This window comes from Monomorium pharaonis, unplaced genomic scaffold, assembly GCF_013373865.1.
Source record: "Monomorium pharaonis isolate MP-MQ-018 unplaced genomic scaffold, ASM1337386v2 scaffold_275, whole genome shotgun sequence".
In the NCBI taxonomy this organism is placed as follows: domain Eukaryota; kingdom Metazoa; phylum Arthropoda; class Insecta; order Hymenoptera; family Formicidae; genus Monomorium; species Monomorium pharaonis.
Window position 1 is genome coordinate 1 of NW_023415555.1, and position 15,058 is coordinate 15,058.

Genomic DNA, 15,058 nt, shown 5'->3' on the forward strand with positions numbered 1-15,058 from the left:
TATGACGTCACGGGGGGGTATGACGTTCACGCGGGGAGGGGGGATGACGTCACACAAACGGATGCCGCCGCTTATCAGTATAAACATTTAATAAACAACTGCTAGTTGTAACCTGGATATGATGACGTCACACAACCGGTCGGTAGCCGCTTATCAGTATAAACCTTTATGTAAAAACAACAAGTCAGTTGTAACCTGATATAAACAAATACCGGTCGGTAGCCGCTTATCAGTATAAAAATTTATGTAAATACAAGTCAGTTGTAACCAGATATAAAACAATAACTTGCCGGTCACCGCTTATCAGTATAAACATTTCTAAGAAAAAATATGCGAGTTGCAACTTGATATAAACAATTAGGCCCTGCGGCTAGAAGTAGTAATTAGGTATAAACAATTTTTATCTATGGTTCTTTCTGTCGCTTATCAGTATAAACATTTTTAAGTAAAATAATATGCGAGTTGCAACTTGATATAAACAATTCTAAGAATATTTATCGTACGGAGCGCCGAATCGTCGGCAGCTGATAAATTTATTCGACAGCTCTTGGAATAGCTATAAACAAAAATCGCTGACCATATCCGGTAGCGGTTGTTATAAACAAATTTTTTATCGCGACAAGGAGCGCCGAACCGTCGGCAGCTTAAATTTCTAGATAATGAATCGGTAGTGAGTGCGTTAAAATTAGATATTTGTGGAGGGGATAAAAAATTAGATTTTGTGGAGGGGGATAAAAAAAAGGGGTATTTTATGGAGGGGGTAATAATATAAAAAGAGCTCCCGACAACGTTTGCATCAGTCAAATAGTGGAATACGAACGGTAAAGCTTCAACAACGTTACCGCAGCAGTTGATTGGTGGAAGTCAGATTGTAAAGTGTCTGAAGAAAGAACCGTACGAGATGAACTATTACGTTCCGATCCAACAGAATGACGGGTGCGATAAATCGTAAGTATTTTTAATTAAATTAAAATCTATATATTTAAATCCTATATATTTTCTATATTTTTCTATAACTTGATATATTCTTTTTACAGAACATTATCGCAGCCACGCTATACTCCTCGCATCCTGGGAAGGCGATTCGCTTTAACCGCCACTGCCTACAAATATTTGGATATCGGAGTCAGTGTGGGACGTGAACCTTTTGTGGAGATGATTCTTGGCGACAACAAAAGCAATCAGATACAGCTGTCACGTGACGTGGGTAATAATGATCGAGAAACGCATGGATATTGAGCGACTCCTGCAGTCAACCACCGCTACATCGTTGTGGATTGATGATCTCTTATCGAACTCGTCAAATTACGTAATGAAATTGTATAAAATTTACATTAAATAACAAAGCCTTGTATATGAAACCTTTGACCGTGCAATTTTATTAAATCTTGAAGATGTTATCAATAATGTCTACTTTAAATTGTCGCGGGATATGTTTGTAGTGAAAGAAAAATATAATCGATTTGTAAACTGCTTGCAGCGAAATAACATTAATAATAAGTGCGATGCTGTAAAGCTATTAGATGAAATATGTGTAAAAACTTCGCTCATAGATTGCGAACTGATGGTTTATGCATCAGACAATATTGTATATGATGCTTTGAATAATAAATAAATATGTATTTGTATAAACGTTTTAGAAATTTTTTCCTACTAATTATCCTAACTAAAAAACTATTTTAATTAATAAATGGGGAAGAGGAAATATAAACGGGTAATGGAAATATAAAAAAAACACAACACATAAAAAATTATTTTTATTGCTAGACCACCAGTTAAACAGTTTAAATACATTCTGTAAAGCGCAATTGTTCACATGATTCCGACAACGTAAGGTGTACGTAATGTCCAACTTATTTAGAGGTTTTATGTCTTCGTAATGCACCTCGATATTTTCGACATTAGCTTCCTCTTTCGCCTCGTCCAGGAGTAAGTCCTGCAGCCATTCTCGTTTCTCGCATCCCTTTACGTACACGACAATTTCATCATTGGTTGCAGTTGTACCCATCACTGCCTTTGTAATTAAATCTCTAGCCATGCTGTGCGGAATCAATCCATCCTCCCATGATATTCCGTGATGATTCACTTTCAACCACACCACCTGACGTTTTTCTGCCTTGGTAAGGTATTCCCATGGATAGGTGGGTGTAAACATGTAGTGGGTGAGTTCAAATCCATCTTTGAGAGAGGCAAATTCCTTAACGATAAATTCTCCACCAACGATGAAACCTTGCAGATCCACGAACGTTGGTACAGACATGACAGCTGTCGTTGAGAATACTGTGATCCGTCTCGACGCGTTATAAATTTTTATATCATCTTGATATTGTTTTGGAGAAAAATGGCGCCGCACTTAGGTAATTTTGCGCACAACGTTGGTCAACGGGTTGTACTGAATCACACGATCGTGTATAATGAGACAGTACGCGGTAGTGTTCGCGGGCACGTTTTCTCTGCATTCAAATTCTAAGCGTACGTCCACGGTTGCGCTCTTGATCGATTCGTTTTGTCGAGAGCAATCGATAATCACGAATGGACCATTATGTCGAAACATGGTGACGGATTGATTCGGCTCGAGATAATCATATCCGTAATAGTTTTTACAGAAATGTGCGTACGTGTCGTACAGAATCGACCATTTATTTTTATCAAAATCTAGATTCAAATCATCGTACGGATAACATTCCGAGTTTAAATAGAGTTTTGCGTTGATTAATTTGCAATGATCGAATCGACTCATGTTTTCAGACATGTTATTCTTCCGACCAGCCTGCAGAGCGAAAACGACGTATCGAGGCTTCTCGAGCTGAGTAGCGGTCTTGATGGCCCACGAATGTTTGGTTGTGCTTTGCAATAAAGGATACTCATATAGATCCCAAGAACGAAATGCCATGCTGAGGTATCGCCCGCTTTCCAGAGCACGCAGCATCGACAGTTTATTTATCTCGTTCAGTAACACATGCGGCATTCGCCACTGAACTTTGAGTAATTCAATCTTCGGCTCCAATTCTGAACTTCCCATCAGACAATTGTTATCGTTACGCGCGCGTATTAAAATCAGCTCATGGCGAGCGTTGATCACCACGCGTCTGTAATCTTCACAAAATCCCAACAGCATGTTGAGCGGTACGCAAAAATTAAAGTATCCGTTCGGAGGATTCCACGGATCCCAGCCGGCGTTCCTCGCGATTACGCTTCTGGCAGCTGACATAGTTACATAGTTCTTGAGGGTGCTGGTTATTCCGACGTTTCTGTTTCGATCAATCTCCACACCGTCGAGCTCGTATCGAATCTCATCGAACATGAACGCGATGCAATTATTTGCCAATGTCACATCAGATCCCGCAACTGGTTTCTTTATTATAAGTTTTCCTTCAATGTAAAAAAACTTTCGTACGGTAACGTGTAAAGATCCTGCTGTTGTATAGGAATTCTTATCTCATCGTTGTATTCAAACGTCGTGTTGGCGAACGGATTGTACGTGTGAGTCTCGATCTTGACGATGCGATCGTCAAAGATCGGCTCGTCCTCGATATTTAAAATATCCGTCATTGTCGCACAGCAAATCCCAGAGATTGTAGATATTCAACGTTCGACGCGGTGAGCCTCTTTTTCTTGGAACAGTCGGATGATCGAATATTATCGAATGTCGTCGCAAAAGTATCTGATGACTGCTGTAACGTTGGTGTTTTCGTCGTAAAGATGTTTATTTTTCTAGCGCGTTCCGACGCGTTTAGTACGAGCATCTCACGTTCGCGTTATCGTTGCAGCCGTCGTCGCACATGCAATCTGACGGTAATTTCTTCTCCTCGAAAATCGAGCAATCGTCCGTTCTGGTCAACCACGCGTATCGTCAGATTCGTAACGCTCCGCACGATGATCGGCAGGTAAATGATCTGCGACGGCCTTTCCGAGATCTTATATCCAGGTGGCACGTTCGGTGAAAACTCGTGTATCGCGTGCACGCTTTTGTCGTTGCTGTACGCGCCCGCGGTCACGTTGCACTCTACGCGGATAATGTTTACATTCATTATGTTGATCGACACGTCTGACTCATGCCATATTCGCGGTTCTAGTATACGCTTCGATGTGAATCCCAGGAGCGAGCCGATGTTGTTTGGTTTGCCAAAATTTATTTTGTGTACGCATCTGATCTCACATCTCATCGTATTATAATTTGCGCGGATCGTTATTGGATCTTATCCCCGCCATTACTACCTTCAGTCGTGACGTCACGTCGCGGACGTATTTGCGAAATCTCGCGTTTCAAAAACTCGTTAATGGCATGCAACTCGTACGATCCCTCGGGAATCGTAATCTCCGCGTTGTCTTTGCCAAAGTAAAATTTATTGTTCGAAGCATTCACGTTCGGTATCGTGTTATATGTTTCAAAGATCGCTAAACCGAGCTCGTAATCGTCGTCGCTCAAATCTATAGCCGGAGAGTAGCTTGCCGCGAGAATGCTGCTCTTACCGCTCAGCGTAAGTGTCAGCGACATGTTTGAACGAATACTGAGATTAAACAGCGCAACGTCGGTCTTTAAATCGAGTGTAAAAATAGCAAACAAAGTTGTCCGCAATTCCTTTGATCGTAAGTTTGATACGACGTTCGATTGTACTCTATCTTTGTCACATCGTCCCCAAAATATCGTACGAGTTCTCTGGGTGGCCGCAGATTGCCGAAACTGTCGAAATACGCTACGTGATTTCTCCTCTTTGCGTACGCTACCCAGTGAGTACCGGGACCCTCCGCATCGTCCAGATTTACGATACCGCTCTCGTTTTGACGCGCACCGCTCGTCGGTAGCGCGTTACGCATAAACACTCCTCTGAAATACGGGATACACAATCGTTTTGCCAATTGAAAGTAGTTGCATGTTCGTCGTCACACCCGCGGGTATTCTTAACGCCTCTTTGACATATTTTTTCGTTTCGCTTTTACACCTTTTCCGTACTTGTACGGGGCGAGGTACAACCCTCGTCCGCCTCTGTACGGGGCGAGATACACTCCGCGCCCTTCCATCGCGCGATTGTGACGTTGCAGCTCCTCGAGCTGACGTCGCGCAGCTTTGCTGTCGTTTACCACCTTTGTCACACCGGCCGCGCCGCCGATCAATGATCCGAGCGCGCCCAACATCGTAAAATTGGTAACATGCCGCCTCGTCTGGCTGTCGGAAGTATACGTTTTTTTTTTCGTTACCTTTTTTTTCTTCTTCATACCCATACCTATCTTTGTCTTGGCTTTCATGGCTGCCCAGACGGCAGCAGCGGCTGCTCTTTCTCCGAGAGCCGAGTCTTTCGCGATTACGCGTTTTCGTGCTTTCGCAGCGAGTATCTCGTCCGCCGCGTGTCTGTCGGCGAGCTCGTTTGCTCCGAGAATACGCAATGTCGTGTTCGCGGCACGCCGCGTCCAGCGGATTTATACCTCTATCGCCTTTAGCTAATCGTTTTTTCCAAGTGGGTTCCCGGTCCGCAAAATTGATAACCGGGGATATGTAGCTCGAAGGGAAGCGCGTTATCACGCGATTCAAAAGATGACCGCAACCCTTTTTTATCTTTGCGACAGCTGGCATTTCGCTACACTTCTTGATCAACGGCGGCGGGTCCGTCGATGTGCGTTTGCTGCCACGGCTGATTATAATGTTCGTTGCAGCGACGATATTGCTGAACTTCGAAATCAACCTTTATATGTTCCGGAAGCTTGTCCCACACGTGTTCGATATAGTTGCCGCACTCGCGTAACAGAACGATCTTTGGTACGAATTGTAACTGCTCAGCACTCAAATTTATAATATCAGAGGGATGTGACAGTATGAGATACATGTTTGCTACTGAGCGATGTGCGATTTGCATGCCTATAAATAGTTTGGCGAGATTTTGTTGCCTAGTAATTTTTTATTACTTGCTCTAAAAAACAGTGCGAGTACTATTATGAAAAATAGTTTTCAAGCCACGAGTGAATCGTCAAAGGGTGATAGTTTACTTGAGCATCGATGATAAGCTCAAGTGGCATCTCCACAGCGTGGGGATAAGTACCAAAATCATAAACAATGCCTTCGAAGCCGGACTGCACCGTCAGTTTGACTTCAAACTGTGAAGCATTCGCTCTTCGTCGAAAAAATTTGAAAAGTAGTTCAGAAAAAAAGTTAAAAGTGCAAGTAAAATGGCAGCGTTCGGTCCGCATAACACCGTTCGAATAGTAAGTATTTTTTATACTACCTATTCTTATGTTATTTTATATTAACTTATATTAATTTATATTAATATTTTTTTACAGTGTTTATCTAAACCGGAAACGAGAATAGCACTGCCCAACATGCCAGCGCTAGGGTTTATACCTGTAAAAAGTCAGCAGGCGGTGCGCACAGCAAAGCGCCACCCAAAGACGTTTCCGCGCCTCAGCAGGAACGCATACGTGCGAATACCTGCTAGCATTGTAAGTACTCTTTTTCTACAAATACATTGTTTTTGTAATTGATAATTTTATATTTTTACATGTTTTTTTATAGTGTTACCGTTGCGGACTCGTCACCGGGCGCACAGTAGTCAACGTCCGCGGTTACGTGGATGTAGCTGCTCATCAATTAAAAGTAAGAAACACGCGAGACTTCACGCGGCGGTATAATGATTGGTTATGGCGAGAGGAAGGCAAAGGCGAGGATGAAGACGAATACGACCTCTTCGATCTGTTCGATTTGCGATACCTCTTTGGAGATGAAGAAGTCGAAGAGGGTGAAATAGAACGAGACTGGGAGTTCGACATGTATTTAAAAACTATAGTTAATTGGATAGATAAGATTTATAATAGAGAGTAAGAAAATTATATTTTTATATTATTTACTAATTATATGTATTTCAATTTTTTTATATATTTATATATTTTATATATTCATATATTTTTTATATATTCATATATTTTCCTTTTTTCTATTAGATTTAGCTTATTATAATATAAAATATTATAATTTTATTCTATCACATTATGTTATTGTAATATTAATTGTAATATTAATGTTTTAAATATTTTAAATATATATATATTATACATATATTGCATATCTTTTTTATTCATCCTTCAATCCTGCATGATATCCTATTTTCTTTCTTTCATCTCACTCGCAATCGTCGATACGTTTATTTTCTCCATACACTGCGTTTACACACACGCACGCACACACGCACGTACACACACCTTCTCTAGCACGCGACCGTCGATATACTTTTTTCTCTATACACTGTTCACACATACGCGCACATACTCACGCCTTCTCTAGTACGCACACGCGTTTAAGCGCCTTCTCTAGCACTCATACACGTGTAACCGTCTTCTCTATTACGTATACACATGCGCAAGCGCCTTCTCTAGCACGCACGCACGCACGCACGCACGCAGGCAGGCACGCATACGTTTCTTTCTCCGTACGCTGCGTTCCCACATACATACGTCTTTCTCTAGCAAGCGCTTTCTGTAGCATGCACAGGGGGCACGCATACGTTTCTTTCTCCGTGCACTGCGTTCACAAACACACACACCTTCTCTATCACGCACGTGCACATGTACAAAGGCGCATTCCCATAGAGCGTACGCTGCACTCACACACCTATAAATAGGACGTTCGATTCAGATATATAATCAGATTCAGAAAACATGAGATTCGTGCGACAACCTTTGACGATTTGCGTAACGAATTACGACGATAAATTACAATCGATGGGAGACGGCGGGGTGAGGCGTAAGCATGGTGCGATGCTGCCGAATACTATACGCGCCATCATTTGCGGTCCGTCAAATTGCGGTAAAACCAACGTTCTGATAAATTTGTTGGAATGTCCGCACGGTGTACATTTCGAGAACGTGTACGTGTACTCGAAATCGCTACAACAGCCGAAATATCGGTATCTGGAGAATTTGTTGTCGTCGATGGACGAGATCGGTTACTTTACGTTCTCCAATAACAGTGACGTCATTCCACCGAGCGAGGCGCGTCCAAACTCAATTTTCGTCTTCGATGACGTTGCGTGCGATAAGCAGGATGTCGTGAGAGAATATTTTTCAATGGGTAGACACTCGAACGTCGACTGCTTTTATCTCTGTCAGTCGTACGCGAGAATACCTAAACATCTTATACGCGACAACGCCAACCTGCTGATCCTGTTTAAGCAGGACAGTACCAACTTGAAACACGTGTACAACGATCACGTAAACACCGACATGTCATATGATGATTTTAGTGAATTATGTCGCGATTGTTGGCAGCGTGATTATGGATTTTTGATGATAGACAAGGACAGTGCACTTGCTAACGGGCGATACAGAAGAGGATTTAACGAGTTTGCAGTACCGCGGAACGGTTAGTCGTTATTGATACCTTGTCGGGGTGAAACGTACGATCAACACTCTCTGTTAACATGGCTGAGAACAAAGATATACGTGAGCGCGAGAAAATCGCGAAGGAGATTGAAAAAACGAGCGAATCAATTCGAAAGAAACATCGTGCTCTAAAAACCGGTAGGATCGAAGAGGATATCGCTACTAAGAGACACTTTGAACCGTTGATCGAACCGCTGCAAAAGATTATTGACAATTCTGGCGTACGCGCGATAAAAGAGGAGCCGATTGATAACGTTTCGTTCACCCGTAAACGTGAGAAGGAAGAGGGGGAAGAATATGCCAGTAAGAGAAAACGGTCGAACGTCTCGTTCGATATCTCTGCGACACCGCAAAAATCTAATCATTTACAAATTTCAAACGATGTACCGATGATAACCTCCACACCACGTCCCACAACCGTACAACCGATAGAATCGCTTGAGAATGTTTTCGAAACGACGGATGACTCGCTTGCGACGATTGTTCGAAATCAGTTACAGACGTCGCAAGGACGAAAAGCTTTACAAGCTCAATTTGGTCCGCTGGGTCAAAAATATGTCGTGACTGTCCTGAGCGGTAACCGAGAAAGCGATGTAAACATAGACAATATATACGGTGTTCGTCTCGAGAATAATGGAATGATGCTCGGTAATAAACATTTCGATGTGGACAACGAGGATAATATAATTATCGACAATGTACGTTACGCTGGTACACCTGGTCTTTACGAATTGATCTTCAAGAAAATTCCTGCCGATGACATCTACACAGATGATGATTTACAAAAGTACAAAAGCATATTGTTTGCTACAAACGTGCATAGACGCAATTACGCCAAGGACAGTCAACTACGGAGCAACAGAGGATACAAGTACAAACACCTGATCGCACCGTTGATGTCGATCGAACCTACGCCGAAAACGAAGAAATCTGGAAAGGGATTACCTCACGCTATGACGTTAAATGATAACGCGATCGATTACGTGCACTGGGACAATCCCAATGAACTGGTAGATCGTCTGCGATTACTCGAAGCATCGCGTCGAGCCGGTCACAACGCACACGACAACGAGATTCTGTCCATCATCGAGGAACTTCGCGAAGCGGGTCTTATTATAAATTAACCTGCGTAATCGCGAAACGTGTCAGTCGATTGATTGATGTCACCCATATCGTATCAAGATTAAAAACAATGAGTAATAACGAACGGCGAAAAGACGGTTACGAACGTTTAACGAACAATTTTGATCGGTTCCTGAATCAACAGCGGACGGTTCAGGAACGGTTGTCGGATAGCTATCGAACGGTGCAGGATCGCTATCAAACGACTCGGGAACGATTGTCGGACGGTTATCGAACGGTTGTAAATCAAGTCAGGAATAGTTACGAACGATTGTCTGATCGATCGGTACCGGAAGACAAAGAACCACTGCTGAAAGACGATAGAAAGCAGTGATAAAAGATAATTCAAACGTGAAACGAACGCGAAAGAACGGGTACAGAACAGAATCCAAACAGAAAAAAACAGAAAAAGAACAGAAAGAAACAGGAAAAGAACAGAAAAAAACAGGAATGGAACAGGGAAAGAACAGAAACGGAATAGAGAAAACAGGAACGGAACGGGTACAGAACGGAAACGGAACGAAAAAAAACAGGATTAGAACGGAAAAAGAACAGAAACGGAACAGAATGGAACAGAAAAAAACAAGAACGGAACGGGTACAGAACGGAAACGGAACGGAAAAAAATGGGATTAGAACGGGAAAAGAACAGAAACGGAACAGAACTGAACAGAAAAAAACGGGAACGGAACGGGTACAAAACGGAAACGGAACAGAAAAAAACAGGAACGGAACGGGTACAGAACGGGTACGGAACAGAAAAGAACGGGAACAGAACAGGGAAAGAACAGAAACGGAACAGAAAAAACAGCGAAAGAACAGAAATGGAACAGAAATGGAACAGAAAAAAACGGGAACAGAACAGACAAAGAACGGAAACGGAATAGAAAAAACAGGAACGATCGGTATGCGATCCATGAAACCGTTAAAATCCAATATTAGTTCCGAAAGGCGACGACTCGTCGAGGAACTGCATGCTCCGGCGAGAAGAAATTTTCAACGAAGACACGTCATAGTTCGAGGCTACGACGATCTATGGCAGGCTGATATCGTCGAGATGATTCCGTACTCACGTATTAACAGAGGCTACCACTACATACTCACCGTCATCGATGTGTTGAGCAAACACGCGTGGGCCATTCCGCTCAAGAGCAAGGGTGGAAGCGAGACAGCTGATGCTATCGTCGAGATAATTCGAGAGAGCGCAAGATGTCCGAAAAATTTACAGACTGATAAGGGAAAAGAGTTTTACAATGCCGATGTGCAGAAAATATTGAAAAAACATGATATTAATCATTATTCCACGTACTCGGTAATGAAGGCATCGGTTGTCGAACGGTTTAACCGTACGCTGAAAAACGACATGTGGAAGAAGTTTACACTCAACGGCAATTACAAGTGGATTGACCTGTTACCGGATCTCGTGTCAAATTACAACTCTCGGAAACACCGAACTATCGGTATGCGACCCGTCGACGTAACCCCTGCTGTGGCTGAAAGACTCTTGAATACGGTGTACAGCTCGATAAAGATTGCTGGTCGAGCGAAATTTAAAGTCGGTGACTCTGTACGCGTGAGCAAATTTAAGACAGTCTTTGAAAAGGGCTACACACCGAATTGGACAACCGAGGTGTTTAAAATTATTAAAGTACAGCATACCAATCCCGTAACTTATTTACTAGAGGATTATCGCGGAACATCTATAGTTGGAGCGTTCTACGAGCACGAGTTGCATCGTGCGACTCACCCGGACGTTTATCTCGTGGAGAAAGTATTGCGCAGGAAGGGTGACAAGGTTTACGTCAAGTGGTTGGGATTCGATGGATCACATAATTCGTGGATTCACAAAGACAATGTTATATAAGAATATTTTCTTTATTATAATCATATAAAAGTGTAATGTAAACTTATAAAAATAAAAATACAGTTTTTTTATAATAAGTGGTGTATATATACGAGACTTCTTTATTACCTATCCATCCATTCATCATCCTTAATACATTTTCTTATTAATACGTATTATAAAATGTATAATGTAATCAACTTTAATTAATTTTTCATAGAAAATTAACATATAAAATGCATACTATAAAATACAAATTACAATAGTATAAAATACAAATTACAATAGTATAAAAAGACTCACAAAAATACATAAAATGTAATATATGTGTATAATATAAAATACATGAAGCGCTAAATGTAAAATTATAAAATAAGTATAAAATGTAAAAAATAAAAAATATAAACTATAAAATATATGAAACGCTAGATGTAAAATTAACAAATATATGTAAAATATAAAATACATGGAATGTAAATTACAAGTACATCAGGCGCAAAATACATACAAATATATTATAGGGGTATCCGATAATGTCCCCACGGTAACGTTTCGATCGAATTGGGTACGAGATATCTCTTGTCGTCGTACGGACTTAGAGCAATTTTCATTTCGGACACCGTGTATACTTCGTGTAACTTGGATCGTATACACGACTGGCGACGCGTCATCTCGATTTCATCTCTCAAACAGCGGGTGTAATCTTCGAACGTTATGGCTCGCGCTATTACGTTATTCTTGACACCTTTTGCTTTTTTGGTGTCCTTTTTCCCGTCCACTTTCAACGCGTACATTTTTGCTCTAAGTCCGACGAACTCGATCATTATCGCACCATTGTTTTCATCTTTCATTAGACCAGGTATTTTTTTATTTTTGAGAGGCATACCGTACGCGTTGTCGACCGGATAATCGCTCGTGTCGAACCTAGCAATATCGCGTTTCATCGTCTCATAAACATCATCGCACTCGACGTGGTATACGAGACTATCGGTGTCAGTGTACATGACTTTACATTTGTCGCGATACAAAGGTACCATATACTCGTGATGAAATTCGTATAGACACGTCTTAGAAAGATCTAAAATGCACATGCCTACGTAAATCGGTTTGTTGAATTTCACCTTGAGTTTTCTTAGTTCGATGGCAATAAGATTCTCTGAAAAAATGCTACGACTATGAAAATTCGGTTTCGCGATCATTGCCTCCGCACCGTGCTGACCCTTCCATTTCGTCAATAATTTAACGTTAACGTGATTACGCACATTCTCCATGGTTTTCCCGAATACCGCGTTGTTCATTAATTTATACAAGTTTTTTTCAAAATCATTTTTGGCGTGAGTTCGGAATTGTGTGTTTAATTCTATGTATTTACAGAGCCATGGAGATTGCGCGAATTTTAATATGCGGTGTATCTTCGCGATACGAAGACCGTGACGCGTACACTGCTGTAAGTTTCGGTAATGTATAATGTAACGTTCTTTATCGTAGAGCGTGGCGAGAAGTTTACATTCTCGCTTGCCGGGCGGTTTATCGCGCGTCGGGCAGAAAGGTAGGTCAGTGTGTCGATCGTGAAGGTCTCGAGGATACTCGAGATCGACCTCGAGAATGTATCCCGTGGGTGAATCCGGAGCGATAGAGTTCAAGTCGAAATTTGAAACGTCCTCGACCCATTGAAATTCAGTGTAGGGTAACGGCTGACACATCGCCCAGCCATACAAATTATTAACGTCAAAGTACATAAGGTACGACGATGGTTTCGATGGGTCGTAGGTCTGCATGTACTTGTTGTTAGCCTGTGCGTATCTGCCTGAACATTGACTCAGACCACCGCGTATACCGCGTTCGATAAACATTACCATGTCTATGTCCGTAAGCAATTCAAAACTAATATCGGTATATTTTAACATAGCGTCCCACGTGTATCCGGGAAGAGTGTAATAATGCGCGGGATCGAGACCGTAACTTTCTAAACATTTATCACGGAAATTTTCAAAAATGTCGGCTAACAACAAGACATCCGTTTTCAAATATAGATCGCTGTATTCACCCAACGTTCGAATTGAGAACCGATGCCAGACGTTGACGGCGTGTGCGTAATCGCTATCGGATACTGTGTCGGAGGTCAGAGAACTATAAAAGGATTCGAGTGGTGGTAAACATGTGTCTTCCAATTTTTCGACGCGGTCAACGTACTCGTATGGAAATACGCCTTTTCGTGTCAATAAATTAAATTCTGCGTCGGATAAGTGTGAAAATTCGGAACGTACAATTTTTAGATTTTCTTTACCCAGAAATGATGCTAATTTCTCGAGACTAGTATTTAAAAATTTATATGAATCTATAAATCTTAACTTTATGTGATTATGTGGGTCTAATTTATCGGCGGTACTTACAACATGCTTTGTAAAAGAAATATATTTTTCTTTCGTGATGGGTAATAAATCAATTTTTCCTTTGAACGCTGTGGCTATTTCCTTGATAATAAAATGAGAATCGTATCCGGATAAATTATGGAAGACTACCGGTATGTACAACACATTTTGATAATATAAATTACAAAGCGAATGTGCGGGACCGCGGTAACGACCGGTCAGATGGCAATGATCGCGCACTCGCTTATCATCCGGCGCAAACGGTTTTTCGCAAATATGGCAATGTGTCGCGCTACGGTATGCCTCTAATTGTTCTTTCGATAACGTCTCCATGGGGACATTGGCGCATAAACGAATCTTAACGTTATGTGCTAAATCTTCAAGTTGCTTAGCGAACCACAACACGCAATCGGGATCGCGACGAAACCGATACACGGATAACGCATTATCGTATGAACATCGCACATAATACGCTATGCTAAATACCTCGTGTTGTTGGTAGGCGTATGTCGTCGGCTCCGTGTCAGGTTGCATCTTCCGCAGCACACACTCGAGATCGGCGTATACGACGAAGGGCACTCGTTCCTTGTTGTGTAAGTTGCGGAAGCTCAGCCACTTATCCTTTTCATCTGGTAGTTCGACAGCACAGTCATTCAACTTTTGACAGTCCACATTGTGCGATTGTAACTTTTCATCGGAACTGAAGTAATGTAGACATCTGTAAATAACAAAGAAAACATATATGTTTACTGCTATTTGAAACAATTTATAAACACATTCATGAAGAATTATTACTTACCGATCGCAAATGTATTTCTTGCATACATGTTTGCTCAATTGCGATCCCACCAGACGGGACAGATTTTTGATCCATGTGAAGTGACCCACGTTGTTATCCCCCGGATCTTGCACGTACAAAAGATTGACATGCTTCTCCCTCTTGTTATCCGTGAGTCGTAATGGAAAAATTTTATCCTCTTCGATCCCGTACACGTTGACCGACACATCGTTGAGTCTCTCAAATTTCCCAATGTCTTTTAATATAACGGGAAACTTGATGTCGTCGAACTTTAAGACTGTCGTATAATGAGGGTACGACGACTCCAACCCTGTGTTTCTTTCTACGGGATGCAGAGCGGCGATCACTGACCATGCAAAGCATGCATTGTCCTTCGATTTAACGTTCACAACTGCTTTTTTCAACATTATTTTTCGCGGCAATGTCACGTAACATCCCGCGTGTAGAGGATTAAACTTGTTCACATTTATAGTTAAATTGAGAATTCGTGAAAGCGCCCACCCGCTATCGCGTTCTTGGAACTCTTCAAGCGACGCTAACGTGGGCTCGATGA

General features: G+C 41.7%; 3 protein-coding genes across 3 annotated transcripts; 2 read left to right on the top strand and 1 right to left on the bottom strand.

Annotated features, from left to right (window-relative positions):
• Window positions 1-808: 808 nt before the first annotated feature.
• On the top strand, window positions 809-1,239 carry LOC118648192 (the record flags this gene model as incomplete). The annotated part of the gene is made up of 2 exons (XM_036294515.1): window positions 809-948; window positions 1,038-1,239. Coding segments are annotated over 2 exons (342 nt in total), but the record flags the coding sequence as incomplete, so codon positions are not given.
• Window positions 1,240-2,353: 1,114 nt separating this feature from the next.
• Window positions 2,354-3,304, bottom strand: LOC118648190. The gene has a single exon (XM_036294513.1). The coding sequence runs from the start codon at window positions 3,302-3,304 to the stop codon at window positions 2,354-2,356; it is 951 nt and encodes a 316-aa protein (XP_036150406.1).
• Window positions 3,305-9,491: 6,187 nt separating this feature from the next.
• LOC118648191 lies at window positions 9,492-11,580 on the top strand. Its single transcript, XM_036294514.1, has one exon. The coding sequence runs from the start codon at window positions 9,943-9,945 to the stop codon at window positions 11,353-11,355; it is 1,413 nt and encodes a 470-aa protein (XP_036150407.1). The 5' UTR covers window positions 9,492-9,942; the 3' UTR covers window positions 11,356-11,580.
• The last annotated feature ends 3,478 nt before the right edge of the window (window positions 11,581-15,058 follow it).

Coding starts and splice junctions, on each gene's coding strand:
- LOC118648191 (XM_036294514.1), top strand. CDS start 9,943: ATGGAACAGGGAAAGAACAGAAACGGAATAGAGAAAACAGGAACGGAA.
- LOC118648190 (XM_036294513.1), bottom strand. CDS start 3,304: ATGTTCGATGAGATTCGATACGAGCTCGACGGTGTGGAGATTGATCGA.